Source organism: Leucoraja erinacea, chromosome 1 (genome assembly GCF_028641065.1).
Source record: "Leucoraja erinacea ecotype New England chromosome 1, Leri_hhj_1, whole genome shotgun sequence".
Classification (NCBI taxonomy): Eukaryota; Metazoa; Chordata; class Chondrichthyes; order Rajiformes; family Rajidae; genus Leucoraja; species Leucoraja erinaceus.
The window spans coordinates 35,971,825-35,989,096 of NC_073377.1; the positions used below are offsets into that span (position 1 = coordinate 35,971,825).

Genomic DNA, 17,272 nt, shown 5'->3' on the forward strand with positions numbered 1-17,272 from the left:
AGAAAGACAGTAGGACAGAGGAAATTGGAGCACTCACTGGAAGTGTCTTGAGAGTAGTCAGATTACTGTTGAAGAAATGCTGAAGGTACTGTCGTGTTTGAAGGTAGACAAATCTCCAGGACCTCCAGACATATAATATCCGAGGACACCACGGGAAACTAGAGAAAATTGCGATATCCCTGGTTGAAATTTACGAGTCGTCCTTAAATACAGCAGATGCCTTAAGACTGGAGGGTGGCAAATGATGTGCCTCTTTTCCAGAAGGGCTACAGGGAAAATGCTGGGAACTATAGGCCGGTGAACTTAACATCTGTAGTTGGTAAGTTACTGGAGAGTATTCTGACAGATTGGATATACAGGCATTTGGATGGGCAAGGGTTGATTAGGGATAGTCAGCATGGTTTTGGACATGTGATGGTGGAACGTTGCTTCTCTGGTTGCCTGTGACTAGTGGTGTGCCTCAGGGTTCGGTGCTGGGCCCGTTACTGTTTGTCATCTACATCAATGATTTGGATGAGAACGTACAGGGAAAGATTAGCAAGTTTGCTGATGATATAAAGGTTAGTGGTTTTGCAGATAGTGAAGATGGTTGTGAACGATTGCAGCAGGATCTGGATCGATTGGCCAGGTGGGCGGAGGAATGGTTGATGGAATTTAATACAGAAAAGTGTGAGGTGTTGCATTTTGGGACATAGAACAAGGGCAGGACCTACACAGTAAATGGTAGGCCTCTGGGTAGTGTTGTAGAGCAGAGGGATCTAAGAGTACAGGTGCATGGTTCCTTGAAGGTTGAGTTGCAGGTAGATAAGGTGGTCAAAAAGGCTTTTGGCACTTTGGCCTTCATCAGCCAGAGTATTGAGTATAGAGGTCATGTTGCAGTTGTATAAGACGTTGGTGAAGCGGCATTTTGAATATTGTGTTCAGTTCTGGGCACCATGTTATTGGAAAGATATTGTCAAGCTTGAAAGGGTTTAGCAAAGATTCACGAGGATGTTACCAGGACTAGAGGGTGTGATCTATAGGGAGAGGTTGAGTAGGCTGGGTCTCTATTCCATAGAGTGCAGGAGGATGAGGGGAGATCTTATAGAGGTGTGTAAGATCATGAGAGGAATAGATTGGGATGATGAACAGAGTCTTTTGCCCAGAGTAGGGGAGTTGAGGACCAGAAGACATAGGTTTAAGATGAGGGGGAAAAGATTTAATAGGAATCCGAGGGGTAACCTTTTCACACAAAGGATGGTGGGTGTATGGCATAAGCTACCAGAGGAGGTAGTTGAGGCTGGGACTATCCCATCATTTAAAAAAAAAACAATTAGACAGGTACATGGATAGGACAGGTTTGGAGGGATATGGACCAAGTGCAGGCAAGTGGGACAAGTGTAGCTGGGACATTGTTGGCTGGTGTGTGCAACTTAGGCTGAAGGGCCTGTTTCCACAGTGTATCACTCTTTGACTCTAACTATATCAATGTTGATAAATGTGTAGCTTAGGTACACAGTGGGCAAAATCTGATCGCACTATGTTAGTACCCCAAACTCCCATAACAAAGCTGTTAGACTCAACTCCTGGACCCCAGCCCAATTCTGTTCTAATCCAATTTCTAGACCTCTGTCCTGGAATTGTATTCATTTTAGACAATTGGCAAGGTGATTGGGAAGAGGTAAAAGCAAAGTGAAATTCTCATCAACAGACATTCAAGATGGAAAACTCTGACAAGACAAAGTAGGTTAAATGCAGGGCCAAATGGTGTTTATTTAATTCAACCAAAACCACCCTCTGCTCTGAGGATGCACAATATATTTGTTATGTTGTATTTTTACAGAAAGGTACATTACATCAATGAATCTGACTCCATGCTCGACCATATGTGCTCCGTATTTCGTAAGTAGTCTTGGAATAAATGAAAAAAACATGTGAATGAGATGTGCAAAACACAGACAGTTCAAATCACGAGGGAGTAATATACTTATACTGTATATGTAGAAAATCGAGAAGTAGAATATCCTTTAAGTATTCATGTGGCTTGGAGTCCTTGTATAGAAATCACTGAAGATTAAGGCCCTGTCCCACGATGCGAGTTTACCCAAGAGCTCTCCCGAGTTTAAAAAAAAATCAAACTCGTGGTAAGTACGTAGAATGTACGTAGCGGGTACGTCGGAGCTCGTGGATGTCTCGTAGCGACTCGTAATGGTAATGGCAGGTACTTGGGAAACGCAGAAACTCGTGAAGTTTTTTAAACACTGTGAAAAATTTCCAAGAGTAAAAAAATACTCATGATGAAGTACCATGAGTTTGATTTTTTTTTAACTTGGGAGAACTCTTGGGTGAACTCGCATCGTAGGGCAGGAGCAGGAGCTTTAGTGTGCAGGTGCAGCTCGCAATTAGTGCAAGAGGATTTGAGTATGTGAAATCTCACTTCAATTACATGGAGATCTGCTGGGGCTTCACCTGGAATATTGTGAACATGTCTTGTCCTCCATCTAATGAAGGATCTAAGTCTGACAGAGGGTGAGCCACAAAGGTTTACAAAACAGATTCCTGCAATGGGAGGATTGTCCAATGATTCGGGGCACCATAGATCCTGCTGTAATTTTTGATAACCATCTTTGTTATCTACGATACCACTTACTTCGGTGTCATCTGCAAACTTACTAATCATGCCTTCTAGATTCTCATCAAAATCGTTGATATAAACTACAGAGAGCAATGGTCTCAGCACCGATCCCTGAGGCGCTCCTCTAGCTCCAGTAAGGAACAGTTCTAACTGTCTACCCTATCTCTGCTTCTCTTCATTTTATTTACTTCTATCACGTCTCCCCGCAACCTCCGGCGTTCCAGAGAAAACAATCCAAATCTTTTCGACCTCTCCCTGCAGCTAATACTCTTTAACCAAGGCATTATTCTGGTCAACCACCTCTGCACCCTTTCCAAAGCCTCCATATCCTTCTTGTAATGAGCAACCTGAATTGCACGCAATTCTCCAATCATGACTTCCTGACTCTTATGCTCAAACCTCCAATCCCACTTACATTTGAAGAAGGGTTTCGGCTCGAAATGTTGCATATCTCCTTCGCTCCATAGATGTTGCTGCACCCGCTGAGTTTCTCCAGCATTTTTGTGTACCTTACATTTATTACATGATCCTTTTGTATTATTAGAAGTTGCTCAATTCATAATTCATGAACACTCTAAATGTAGAATGCTCAGTATACTATCTGGATTTTGTAGCACATATTGAACTATATCTGGCATGTGTGCATTATGCACTTTTTGGATTTCTATCTGTCTCATACTATCTAAATTTAATTTGTGCTTTAATCTGTCCAATAATCTGCTGCTATTTTTGTAATGACATTGTTTGGTCTACACTAATAATATTTGCTTCCCTCTTGTCTTGTACCAGTAATTCCCCAGCGAGTGTTCCAACCTATTGCTCTGACTGGATTGTTGACAACAATACAATCTGTTTCCTAGTTACTATGCAATAAACCATTTAACACCACTTCACATGGTTGCATTTCCAATCAGGTAGGACTTGACCTCACAGAAAGTTTTTTTTTAATTTTTAAAGTAAAGATATGGTTGTGAGTTGCCTGATATACGTAACTTTATAAATATAGATGTAAAATAAAAGGTAAGTGTTTTACTTGTCCTTGTTTCAGTGTCTGGCTTCATTGGGAGAGATCAGTTGAAGAAATACACCTGAAATGTCTTCCAGTCAAAACGTAAAGGCAAAGGGGAAGAAGGGTGGAATTATTCACCCGAATGAACGTTATGAATCTAAACGGACTGCACCGAGCAGCAGCACAAGCAGTGCAGCTGGACCTAGCCAGGCTATAGTGCCATATGCAACAGCATCACAATCCAACCAGAACGATACAATGCTTGTTCCAAAAGGTAATGTCAAAAATTATTCTGTCTTTGAAATGCATTCATCCTAGACTTTCAGGTTGTCAATGTGATCTGTGCTGAACCCCTGGGCCTTTCAGCAGTAGATCAGTAGAGTGGAAGAATCCCCATAATGACAATGTTTCCCCCTCTACTCTTAAGCTCTGTGCCAAACAGCTGGCAACCGGTCTGCACAGACATTCTTAACCAGTCCCTGCAAACATGTACTGTCCCTACCTGCTTCAAAGTCTCCATTATTGTCTCTGTACCCAAAAAGGCAAGGATTACTTGTCTTAATGACTACAGGCCTGTCACACTGACCTCTGTAGTCATGAAGACACTCGAAAGGCTTGTGCTGGCCAAGCTGAAAAATATCACAAACTCCCTGCTGGACCCTCTGCAGTTTGCATATCGGGCCAATAGATCTGTGGATGATGCAGTCAACCTGGGCCTGCACTTTATCCTACAGCACCTAGACCACCAGGGGACCTATGCGAGGATCCTGTTTGTTGATTTTAGCTCTGCATTCAACACCATTGTGCCAGAGCTACTACACTCCAAACTTTCCGAGTTGACTGTGCCTGAACCCCTCTGTCGGTGGATCACCAACTTCCTGACAGACAGGAAGCAGCATGTGAGGCTGGGAAAGCACATCTTGGACCCGCAAACGCTCAGCATAGGAGCACCGCAAGGCTGCATACTCTCTCCTCTCCTCTCTACTCTCTCTGCACAAACGACTGCACCTCCACAGACACCTCTGTCAAGCTTCTCAAGTTTGCGGACGACACAACCCTGATTGGACTGATCCAGGATGGGGAAGAATCTGCCTACAGACAGGAAGTGTCACAGCTGGCTTCCTGGTGCCATTGCAACAACCTAGAGCTCAATGCTCTTAAGACAGTGGAATTGATTGTAGACTTTAGGAGACCTCCTCCTCCCCCTCACCCCACTCACCATCAACAACACCACAGTCACATCTGTGGAGTCTTTTAAGCTCCTGGGAACCATCATCTCCAAGGACCCTAAATGGGGGGCTACCATCGACTCCACAGTCAAAAAGGCACAACAGAGGGTGTACTTCCTACGGCAGCTGAGGAAGCACAATCTGCCACAGGCAATGATGGTCCAATTCTACACGGCCATCGTAGAGTCTGTTCTCACCTTCTCCATCATGGTCTGGTTTGGCTCAGCCACCAAGTACGACACCTGGAGGCTGCAGCGAATCGTCCGATCAGCAGAGAAGGTTATTGGCTGCAACCTTCCCTCCATTGATGAACTGTACACTGCAAGGGCCAGGAAGCGAGCGGGCAAGATCATCTCTGACCCCGTTCACCCTGGCCACAAACTCTTTGAATCACTTCCTTCTGGAAGGTGACTCCGGATTGTCAAAGCTGCCACAGCCAGACATAAAAACAGTTTTTATCCATGAGTAGTTGCTCTACTCAGCAGCCAAAAATCTGTAGCCTCCCTTTGATCTGGTATTTTGTTGGTTCACATGCTTGATCAATGGTGTTTTATCATTAATGTTTTTTTATTATTAATGTTTAGTGTTTTCTGTGTCATTCGTAACTGTCACTGTATGTCATGTTGTTACTTGTGGGCGGAGCACCAAGGTAAATTCCTTGTATGTGAATACTTGGCCAATAAACTTACTTACTTACTTACTTACTTACTTACTTACTTACTTACTTACTTACTTACTTACTTACTTACTTACTTACTTACTTACTTACTTACTTACTTAAACAGTTTATGGTAGAAGGTATAAAAACAAAAGTGGCATATTTTTCCATTCTAAAGGTAAGCATGATACAAGATTTTGGCAGAGGGCAAAAATAGAATTTCACAGCAAAAAGCATTGATTGTGGATTCAATTCTTAGGTTTCCATTTCATTATGAAAGCAGGAGAATTTAAAGAATTAAACCATATCCATCATTAGAAATAGGAAGAGAAAATGTGGCATATGGTTCATACTGTAAGTTTGCAATGAGTTCTCAGAGCTTTACATGCAGGCCATTCAATATATACTTGGAACTGAATGGTGGTAACTGTAGTGTGAGGGTTAAACTGACAATTTCAGCTAAAATGTGAAATGGAGTTTCAACTAAGTTAGCAGCCCTACATTCCATAGCCCCTCGAAAACAAGTTTCCAGACACGTTATCTGTGATCATTGTCGGGGAACAGTCTTCACAGCCATTCTATGTGAAAGTGTAACATTGACAAACGCAACACAACAGCAATAGTTGGGTAGACAACCTGCGCTCCCTGCCACTAGTAACCCAGAAACGTTACAGTCAAGGGGGGGGGGGTTATGATTAGCTGGAGTAGTGGACAATGGAGCTGTCTGCTCTGATTTGAAATGCCACAAAGATTGGTGTTGGGGTGAGAACCTCAGTCTTGGACCGTGTTGTGAAGGGTGCCAGGCGATCGTGAACGAAACATCCTGTGGCGAGCTCTGATGAGTTTGCGAGTGCGTACGGGTTTACGTGAGTGTATGTAGAAACATCCTGCAGCGTGCTCTGCTGTGTACTTGGGGTTTGTGAGTGCGTTCGGGGATATTTGAGGATATGTGAGAGTATATGCCTTATTTAGTAGTGTAATCAATTACTGAGTGAATCAAAACTGTTAACTGAATCCAGTGATTTATCGAACACAACAGTAACCCAATCCACAGTGGCATAGGATAGATGTCGTAGAGAACTAGTGTTGTCAGGAATTTCTGGTTTTAAGGAAATAATTTAATATTTGATTCAATGCTCCCAAAGTGACAAGCCAAATGCAATCAACCATTAATATTTCTGAGAATGGTTTATTTTTCCTTTCCACTCTCCAGCTGTTACCTGCTGAGGTATATGATGATGACTCTTAAATGTTCCTATATCTCAGTGCAGCCCAGCCAAATTAGTTTCAGCTCCTGATATGGCATCCTGTCAAGCTGTTGGTGTAGTTAGAGCAAAGCAGAGGCCAGTTGGTCCATGCCTGGAATTGCTGACTTCAGCAAATCCAATGCAGATATTAGAATAAGCCAGTTATGATTTCTGAAAAAATGCAAGGAATCATGGGATTTGTCAAGAGTTAAAAGTGTTTTATTGTTATATATCCCGGACGGGACAATTAAATTCGTACTTGGTGCAGCACAACAGAATATGTGAACATGTAAACATTGTACATAACGGTAAAAAAAATGTTCAATAAAAACAAATTTAATGCAAATAACAAATAATAATATAGTCTTTTGCAGTTCAGAGCTCAGAGCTTATTTGTTGTTGTGTTTAATAGCCTGATGGCTGCGGGGGGAAAGCTGTTCCTGAACCTGGACGTTACAGTTTTCAGGCTCCTGTACCTTTTTCCTGATGGCAATGGTGAGAAGAGTGTGTGGCCAGGATGGTGTGGGCCCTTGATGATTTTGGCTGCCTTTTTGAGGCAGCGACTACAATAGATCCCTTTGACGGTGGGGAGGTCAAAGCTGGTGATGGACTGGGCAGTGGTAACAACTTTTTGTAGTCTTTTTCACTCCTGGACGTTCAAGTTGCCGAACCAGGCCACGATGCAACCAGTCAGAATGCTCTCTACTGTGCACCCGTAGAAGTTTAGGAGAATCCTCTTCGACATGCCGAATTTCTGTAATCTTCTCAGTAAGTAGAGTCGCTGATGTGCCTTCTTTACATTTGCATCGGTGTGCTAGGTCCAGGAAAGATCTTTGGAAATATGCACGCCCAGGAATTTGAAGTTATTGACCCTTTCCACCATCGTCTCATTGATAGAAACAGGATTGTGGGTCCTCATCCTTCCCCTACCAAAGTCCACAATCAGTTCCTTGGTCTTACTGATGTTGAGAGCCAGGTTGTTGTGTTGGCACCATTTGGTCAATCAGTCAATCTCATTTCTATACTCTGAAGAGCCTGTCCCACTTGGGCGTCATTTGCGCCTCATTTACGTGTCATGTAGAAAATTGGTCGACACGTTGTGACACGTGGGGGGCGCATGGGTGATGCGTGAAATCGCATGTAGTGGCGCGTGGTATCGCGCGGTGCTCCAGGATTTCGTAGTGTACCGAAATCCTCGCGCGCCATCTGCGTGACGTATCGCTTACGCACGCAGACGCATTGGCTACGCACGCTGACGCATTGGCGTCGCACGCTGACGTCCCGACTTACCTACCAGGTAAGCTTAATACAGTGGCAGACACCAGGTCATGAAAATATAATGACAACACTGAGTGGATGTTGGACCACAAAGTATTTGCTGATATTACTATGCGATATGGAACACCAGATATCGATCTCTTTGCATCTAAACTCAATCACCGGTTACCAACATATATCGCTTGGGAACCAAATCCCGGGACAGTAGCGATGGATGCTTTCTCGCTGGAGTGCGGAAAATTGTTTTTCTATGCTTTTCCCCCCTTCTGCCTCATCAGTCGGGTCCTACGCAAAATACAAATGGACTCAGCATCAAGTATTTTGGTAGTACCCGATTGGCCTACTCAGCCATGGTTCCCTGTGGTCCTCGACATGGTCTCGGAACCATATATGTCCATCGCTAAACGACCAGATCGTTTGGTCCATCCTGTAACGGGCGAGAGTCACCCATGCCATGACCGGATCAATCTGTTGGTTTGCAGAATCTAAAGAGACCACTGCTGGATCTGGGGCTGACGGACAGAACCATGAACATGATCATGGCGGCCTATCGAGAGTCAACAAAGAAGCAATACTTCTCGAGTATAAGAAAATGGGAGTTGTATTGCTCAAGGACTGGTGTAGCGTTTAATACAGTTACAGTGACCAATGTCCTAGAATTCCTGTCCAGCCTTCATTTTGATGAAGGACTGAGCTACAGCGCTATCAATTGCGCTAGGAGTGCCCTGTCAGCATACTTGTGGCACGGACCAGGACAGCATTCCATGGGATCTCACCCTCTAGTTGCTAAACTCACGAGGGGTATTTACAACACTAACCCTCCTAGAGCGAGGTACTCCCAGATATGGGATGTCAGTGTTGTACTAACATTGCTCAGGGGTTGGTCACCAGCTATGTCCCTGTCCCTGGAGAAGCTCACTTTAAAAACAGTTATGCTGATGGCACTGGTCTCAGCTCAAAGGGTCCAGTCCCTACATAACTGAGGCTGGACAATATGATTGTATCAGCTGCCAAGATAAACTTTCGGATCTTGGAGTTGGTTAAACAAAACAGACCAGGAACATCAGGACTGAATTTGGAATTCCGGGCATACCCATCAGATACCCAACTGTGTGTTATGACACACCTTCTACTATATTTAAAGTCCACTAAAACTTTAAGAGGTAGTGAAGTGTCACTATGGATCAGCCATAAACAGCCTCATAACAGGGCATCAGCACAGACCATCTCTAGATGGCTCACAGGTTTTGGGAGCTGCAGGGGTGGATACCGACATTTTAAAATCTCATTCCACCAGGGCTGCAGCAACATCGGCAGCTAGAGATATGGAATTGCCAATGGACCATATCCTGGCAACAGCAGGATGGTCTAGAGAGAAGACCTTCCAACTCTTTTATAACAAACTGATCACCAAACCTGCGATGTTTGCAGAAACTATTTTGAATTCTGTAATATGTTTTATCCCAAGGGACCATCATTATTTTGTTAAAATAAATTGTTATTGTTTGAATTTTGATTAATTTTTGAATACGATAACATACTTCCTCCCTTGGACGACTACGGCAGTGCGTGAAGCATGCAATCGTTCCACGGCATGAAATCACAGATTTCGGTGGCCACATTAGGACTGAATATCCTTGGGTAATGTGGCCTCGGTGGCCACATTACCCAAGGATGAGCAATGGGACGTTAATAGTAAGATTAAACGAGAACTTACCAGTTCGAAGTTTGATCTTTATTTTATGAGGAGTTACGTCGAGGGATTACGTGCCCTCCACGCCCACCCTCTATCATAAAGGTCAACTGGTATTCTAGTTCTTCTTTTTTTACTATGTTTATTTCACTTACTGTTGTCTGTGATTTCACACCGCTGCTTTGAAGAATGTCGCGCATGCGTGATGGCGGGGTCTTCACGTAATCCCTCGACGTAACTCCTCATAAAATAAAGATCAAACTTCAAACTGGTAAGTTCTCGTTTAATCTTACTATTAATGTCCCATTCCTCATCCTTGGGTAATGTGGCTACCGAGAGAACAAAGAGTGTGTCGGTGGGGCCACCGAGAGAACTTTTCTGAATGGTCAAGAAAGTTTATGGTTGCACCATAAGTCCACCAGCTTTGGATTTAGTGGTGTGTATCATCGGGTCTACAACATATGCTGAGTAAACATCACTGTATTCAGGTGAATCACGCGCTGTACCTTGCCCAGCTTCCCAGTGGATGTGATTTCACCCAGAATTAATTGTCAGTGTGATGTACCTTGGGTAAAATCACCTTTTTGCATTATTTGCTTTATATACTTTATATGCACAAGTGGGTTTGGTTTCCATACTGTTGTATTCTATGCTTTGCAAACTTAGAAATTAAGTTCTTGACTCTTCACCATGGTTTCTTGGTGAAAAAAAATCCAATTATTAGCAAATTGATAATAGATCCACCGGCCTGCGGCCTATAATATCGTGAAGGCCCAGTCTCCGGTAGGAAGCGGCCAATTAGGGGCCTCCAAGCTGCGGAGTGTCCGTCCGTCCCGAGGTCGGAGTTTCGAACATCCCGACGAGAGGGCCTGTACCTCGGGCCTCCCATAGACTGCGGAGGGTTCATGGCCCCGACCACGGATGAACAAAGGAGGAGGACAGACCAAAAGTTATTGCCTTCCACCACAGTGAAGAATGTTGATTCCACTGTGGTGGATGTTCATGTTATATTCTATTGTGTATTGTGCTCTTTTGTTTGTATGGCTGCATGGTAAATCAAATTCCACTGTACCTTAATTGGTCAATTGGTGGCAATAAATGTGAACTTGAACTTGAACTTGCATAGATGGAACCAAAAATGTCTATTTGAATGTGTTTCCTGTGATTACATTTAAAGGTTACACAGTGAAACCTATAGTTCCAGCCAAAGAGGCAGAGCTTATCGCTGTTGCAAAAGCAATGCACAGAGAGGAATTTGGGACACGGGTGAAAGAACTATTTGATCCAGAGAGGGAAGCAGCATTGGATGCACTTCAAACAGGTACTTTTTTTATCATAGTTATCATTGAGCCAATTCAAAGTGCATTAAGTACCTCAAACACATACCCAGATTTTGTATTTTCACAAATACTAATATGTAACTTCTGACATAAAGGAGAGAGCTGCTTTAAGGCTATGTATTAAGGCGAGATCTATTGCCATAAATATATGATATGATAGGATATACAGACATTTAGATGAACATGGGCTGATTATGGATAGTCAGCATGGGTTTGTACATGGGAAGTCGTGTCCAGCTCCACTCTATGATCTTTGGTTGTGACCCACAAATCTGATTGAGGTTTTTGAAGACGTGACCAAAATAGGTCGATAAGGGCAGAGCTGTAGATGTTGTATATAGGGACTTCAGCAAAGCATTCAACAAGTTTCTGCATGATAGACTGCTCTGGAAGGTTAGATCGCATGGGATCCAAGGAAAAATAGCTGAATGGACAGAAAATTGGCTTCATAGAAGGAAGCAGAGGGTGATGGTACAGGTTGCTTCTAGGACTGTGACTATGACTGAACCTCAGGGTTCAGTGCTGGGCCCGTTACAGTTTGCCATCTACATCAATGATTTGGATGAGAACATACATGGCAAGATTAGCAAGTATGTAGATGATACAAAAGTGGATGGTTTTGCAGATAATGAAGATGGTAGTGAAAAATTGCAGCAGGATCTTGATCGATTGGCCAGATAGGCTGAGGCATGGTGGATGGAATTTAATACAGAAAAATGTGAAGTGTTGCATTTTGGGAAGGACAGGACCAACTCAGTGAACAGTAGGACTCTGGGTAGCGTTGTAGAGCAGAGGGATCTAGGAGTGCAGGTGCATAGATCCTTGAAGGTGGAGTCACAGGTACTGTAGATAGGGTGGACAAAAAGGCATTTGGCACATTGGCCTTCATCAGTCAGTGTATTGAGTACAGAAGTTGGGAGGTAATGTTGCAGTTGTATAAGACATTGGTGAGGACAACAATGTTATAGTCGCAGGGGCAGCTTGCCCAGAACGTCATCAAAGCGGTCGGGGTATTCGGTAAGTGGGTCCATGGGGGGCCTGCAACCACGCTCTGGGTCGGGCGAGTCAGGGTGGACGTTTTTGTCAGAGTCCCCCCCTAAGAAGGGTGAAAAGGTGATGGGTGCCCCAGGGTTTAGAGTATGGTGTTCAGTTCTGGGCACCACGTTATATGAAAGATATTGTCAAGAGAATATTTACAAGGATGTTTCCAGGGCTAGAAGGTCTGAGCTACAGGGAGAGGTTGAGTAGGCTGAGACTATTCCTTGGAGCACAGGAGGATGAGGGGTGATTTTATTGAGGTGTATAAAATCATGAGAGGAATAGATCGGGTAGATGCATCGAGTCCCTTGCCCAGAGTAGGTGAATCGAGGACCAGAGGACAAACAATAGGTTTAAGGTGAATGGGAAAAGATTTAATAGGAATCTCAGGGGTAACATTTTTCACACAAAAGGTGGTGGGTGTATGGAACAAGTTGCCAGAGGAGGTAGTTGAGGCAGGGACTATCCTAATAGACAGGTACATGGATAGGACAGGTTTGGAGGGATATGAACCAAACAGGCGGCAGGGCAGGCAATATAAGGGACGTGTAGCTGGGATGTTGTTGGTGGGTATATCACAAAGGGCAGCGAACTTAGCCATGTGGGAAAAATTGGGACGAACAATGTCCGTGTCGAAGACCAACGTGTCTGGTTCGGGCTTGGGAAGGACTGGGAGAAAGAAAAATAATAAAAACAAAAACGAAAAACAGGAGACGCAGGTCCGCTCTGACACCATGTAAAATGACTTACCTGCACACACTGTGTATTTATATATGTCCAGGAGTCTTTCTGGTGAAAATACCAGAAAGACTCCTGGACATCTCCCAAAATGTTGACTAAATTAAGTACCTCAAACACATACCCAAGTATTTTCACAAATACTAAAAATAAAGGAGAAGCTGCTTTATATATTAGGCGAGATCTATTATATATGATATATACAGACATTTATATATATGGAAAGTATACATATATACTCTATATGACCCACAAATCTGATTGAGGTTGTGAGGACGTGACCAAAATATATAAGGGCAGATATATATGTATATAGGGACTTAGCAAAGCATTATATATATGATAGATATCTGGAAGGTTATATATATAGCTGAATGGACAGAAAATTGGCTTCATATATATATGCTTCTAGGACACTATGACTGAACCTCAGGGTTCACACACATATAATATATATATATTAGCAAGTATATATACAAAATATATATGAAGATATATCTTGATATTATATATATATATATATATATATATAGAGCAGAGGGATCTAGGAGTGCACATAGACACACACATACATATATATAGTGTATATATAGTTTAGGTAATATATATATAGATATACATACCATATGAAAGATATTGTATATTTACAAGGATATATATATATACTACTTGGAGCACACATATATTTTATATAGGTGTATAAAATATGAGAGGAATAGACATACATCGAGGACCAGAGGACAAACATATATATATTTATATATACATTTTTATATATAGGTATGTATAGGTATATACATATATATGAACCAAACAGGGCAGGTGGGTTTGTACTTATATATATATGAACCAAACATGGGCATATATATATATATATATATATATATATATATATATATATATATATATATATATATATATTTCTATTTTTACTTTCATTTAGTTAACATTTTGGGAGATGTCCAGGAGTCTTTCTGTTATTTTCACCATCTGCATAGTGACTAACCAGTACTTTGTTCAACCTTTACATAAATTGGTGATTGTGTTGCTTTAAAAGGAATTTATATTGGATGGCGATGTCCTGAATTCAAATGGGATTGCATTCGTGTTGGAGTAAAATCAAAGTGCTTTTGTGGTCATCTCCTTGCTGAACATGAACGATTTACTGGTATGGAACACCAATTTGCTCTTAAGTTGATTATATTTGTTGGGGAAATGTGGGTAGCATCAATTTGTTGATTTCTGCTTTTCTGTTCTACTGATCAATTTATAATCACCACATTTCTCAGCATAAGTGCCGCCCAAGAAATTAAAATAAGTTAATTATAGTGTTATGGTTTGCACTTTTTATTTAATTAATATTTTGCTTTATTGTTTTATTTACCATGACGCAGGGAAGGAAATTAAGGGGAAAAAGTTGTTCAGCACGGACTTGTAGGGCTGAGATGGCCTGTTTCCGTGCTGTACTTGTTATATGGTTATATGGTTATATGGTTATATGGAAATCATTATCCATTAACACAGGGATTCACTGACCAATGCACTGGTGCAGAAGCCTTTTTTAGAATATGGAGAAATTCTGGAGGGAACGACTTGAACAAAACATTCTTCTTCGATTGTGATGATGAAATCTGTTAGCAGTAATAACCTTTAAATGCTATCCTATGCATAGGTTTAACTGTCTCATTTACTCATATATCAAAGGAAACATTATTTGCCAGTTTAACATTGAACTAAGAATGTACCTTGTTAACATTTAAACGGTCAAATGAAACATGCCCATTCAGCATTAATGATGCCAAAGAGGAAATAGTTGAAAGCTTCAAATTCCCAGATATAAATATTACCAATAATCTCTTGTGGACTAACCATATTGAAGCACCAGCCAAAAAAGAACGCTTAAGCCTTTACTTCCTCAGGACATTGAGGAAATTCAGTACATATCCAGTGACTGTCACAAACTTCTACAGATGCACCATAGAAGGCATTCTGCCAGGTAGCCTCACAGGTTGGTTTGGGAACAAATGTGCTCAACACCACAAGAAATTGCAGAGAGTTATAGATGCAGCCCAGTCCATCACATAGAGCAGACTCTCTACCATTCAGTTCACCTACACTTCATGCTGCTTCCAGAAAGCAGCCATCATAATCAATAGCTTTCCCTTTCTTGGCATTCCTTCGTCATCCTGTTCACATTGGGCAGAAGATTCTGATTGAAAGCGCCAGACTCCAGAACAGCTTCTACTTCTCTATTTTCAGGCATGTCTGCGGCCTTTCCATAAGCTTGGGTACAGTCCCAATTCTCCAACCTATCTCATTACAGACAATAGACAATAGACAATAGACAATAGGTGCAGGAGTAGGCCATTCGGCCATTCGAGTCAGCACCGCCATTCAATGTGATCATGGCTGATCATCCACAATCAGTACCCCGTTCCTGCCTTCTCCCCATATCCCCTGACTCTGTTATTTTTAAGAGCCCTATCTAGCTCTCTCTTGAAAGCATCCATAGAACCTGCCTCCACCGCCCTCTGAGGCAGAGAATTCCACAGACTCACCGCTCTCTGTGAGGAAAAAGTGTTTCCTCGTCTCTGTTCTAAATGGCTTACTCCTTATTAAACTGTGGCCCCTGGTTCTGGACTTATTTCCCTGTCCTAACGGCCTTTGTTTTAGCCGTTGATTACATCCATTCCATCCCTCCCTCGCAAAGATGTGGGATTTCAATTTGAGCGCACTTGTTTGAATAGATGCAAGCGGCATGTCCAGCGTCTCTTCTGGGTGCGCAATACACGAAGCCGATGAAATGAGACAACTGTCACACCAAAGATAGACACAAAATGCTGGAGTAACTCAGCTGAACAGGCAGCATCTCTGGAGAGAAGGAATGGGTGGCGTTTCGGGTCGAGACCTTTCAGACGCACTCTGAAGAATGGTCTCGGCACGAAACGTCAACCGTTCCTTCTCTCCAGAGATGCTGCCTGTTTTTTGCGTTCCACAAGCACCGAGACGGTAATAAATAAACCGTCTGTCCCCGCGCAGCCGGGTGTCAAAGTCCGGGGGTCGGAGGGGGGGAATCACCCTGGTGTGGAGGTTGGGGTCCGATGACGGTGCATGGCGGTCAGTGACTGTGGGACGCTCCCGCGGGTGGAGATGGAGGAGAGAGAGAAGCGAGAGAGAGAGAAGGGAGAGAGAGGGGGAGAGAGGGGGGGAGAGAGAAGGGGGAGAGAGAGAGAAGGGGAGAGAGAGAGAGAGAGAAGGGAGGGAGATAGAAAGGAAAGAGAGGGGGGTGAGAGAGGAGGTGAAGAGAGAGGAGAGAGAGAAGAGTGGAGATAGAGGAGGAGACAGAGAAGAGGGGGAGAGTTAGGAGGAGAGAGAAGAGGAGAGAGAAAAGAGAGGAGAGAGAGAGGAGGGGGAGAGAGAGATGAGGGGAGAGAGAAGGGGGAGATGGGAGCGTGGGGTTCATTTTCCCACACAAGCCATAGGTGACTGGGCAATCTGAACCCAAGCACCAAGTTGAAAGCGGCCAAAGGTGTGCATCACTCGGGACAGCCCCCACTCTCCCACGGCCACCCTCCGCGGGCTGCGGGTCGCGTGGAGCAGAGGTTTGGGACAATGTTCATGCCTTCACAGTGATGTGATGGACGCGGGGGTCTGGACCAATCGCTGACAAGTCCAGCCCCCCGGCAACGTCATGTCCGTTATTGGACGTTTCTGTTGAGCGGCAGTCGGTCCTTTGGCCTGTAGGCGACGCCACCCTTCGGGGAGGTGGCGTTTCGACAGAGCGGCCATTCGGTAAGTTTGCTTTTAGGCGACGCAGCTTTTCGGTTCGTTGGCTTTTAGGCGTCCCGCCCTTTCCGTTAGTTTGCATCTAGGCGTCTCATCCTTTCGGTTAGTAGGCGTTTCGTCTTTGGTCTCTTTCGGTTTATTGGCGTTTCGGCCTCGTTTCCATACGGTTCTTTGGCTTCGACTTCTTTGCTTCGGCCTCTCGTCCATCGGCGCCACGTCCGCACACGGACATGAGTCCACTTCTCTTGAGAGCAGCACTCATGATAGAAGGGCAGCAGAAGTAAAATAATCAAATTTCAATCTAGAACATTGCAGATCTTTTCCTGTCATCTGTGGCCGTGACCAGTTTTTCTTTGTGTATTTTTTCCTGTCAGGCACCAGTGTTCGAGTGCCCTGTTCGGTGGCGGGCTGCACGTGTAGGGCTTTTGCCTTCATTCCTTCCCGTCCTGAAGACGTGGGTGAATTCTGGCTAAGAAAGCGAAGAAACTTTGACCCAAGGACTTGGAGAGCTAAGTGCCGTTGTAAACATAACCATGAAGAACACAACACCACTGCAAGCCACAAATGCAAGATCGCTGGTATATCAACAGATTGAAAGCATCTTTACACATTTTGATTTATATCCCCAAAATAAATTCTATC

General features: G+C 43.4%; 1 protein-coding gene across 5 annotated transcripts in view; it reads left to right on the forward strand.

Moving 5' to 3' along the window:
- Positions 1-17,272, forward strand: part of LOC129695660 (protein FAM221B-like) — a 55,424-nt gene that overhangs the window by 27,728 nt on the left and 10,424 nt on the right. For 3 of the 5 annotated variants that reach the window (XM_055632839.1, XM_055632832.1, XM_055632823.1), the window contains 6 exons: positions 1,823-1,881; positions 3,404-3,528; positions 3,663-3,897; positions 10,906-11,049; positions 13,902-14,012; positions 17,005-17,208. In XM_055632839.1, coding sequence (XP_055488814.1) covers positions 3,708-3,897; positions 10,906-11,049; positions 13,902-14,012; positions 17,005-17,208 — 649 coding nt within the window. In that variant the 5' untranslated portion in view covers positions 1,823-1,881; positions 3,404-3,528; positions 3,663-3,707. Of the gene's footprint in view, positions 1-1,822; positions 1,882-2,060; positions 2,748-3,403; positions 3,529-3,662; positions 3,898-10,905; positions 11,050-13,901; positions 14,013-17,004; positions 17,209-17,272 lie in introns of those variants that run through there. The other 2 variants (XM_055632846.1, XM_055632815.1) reach the window with 2 other exon arrangements.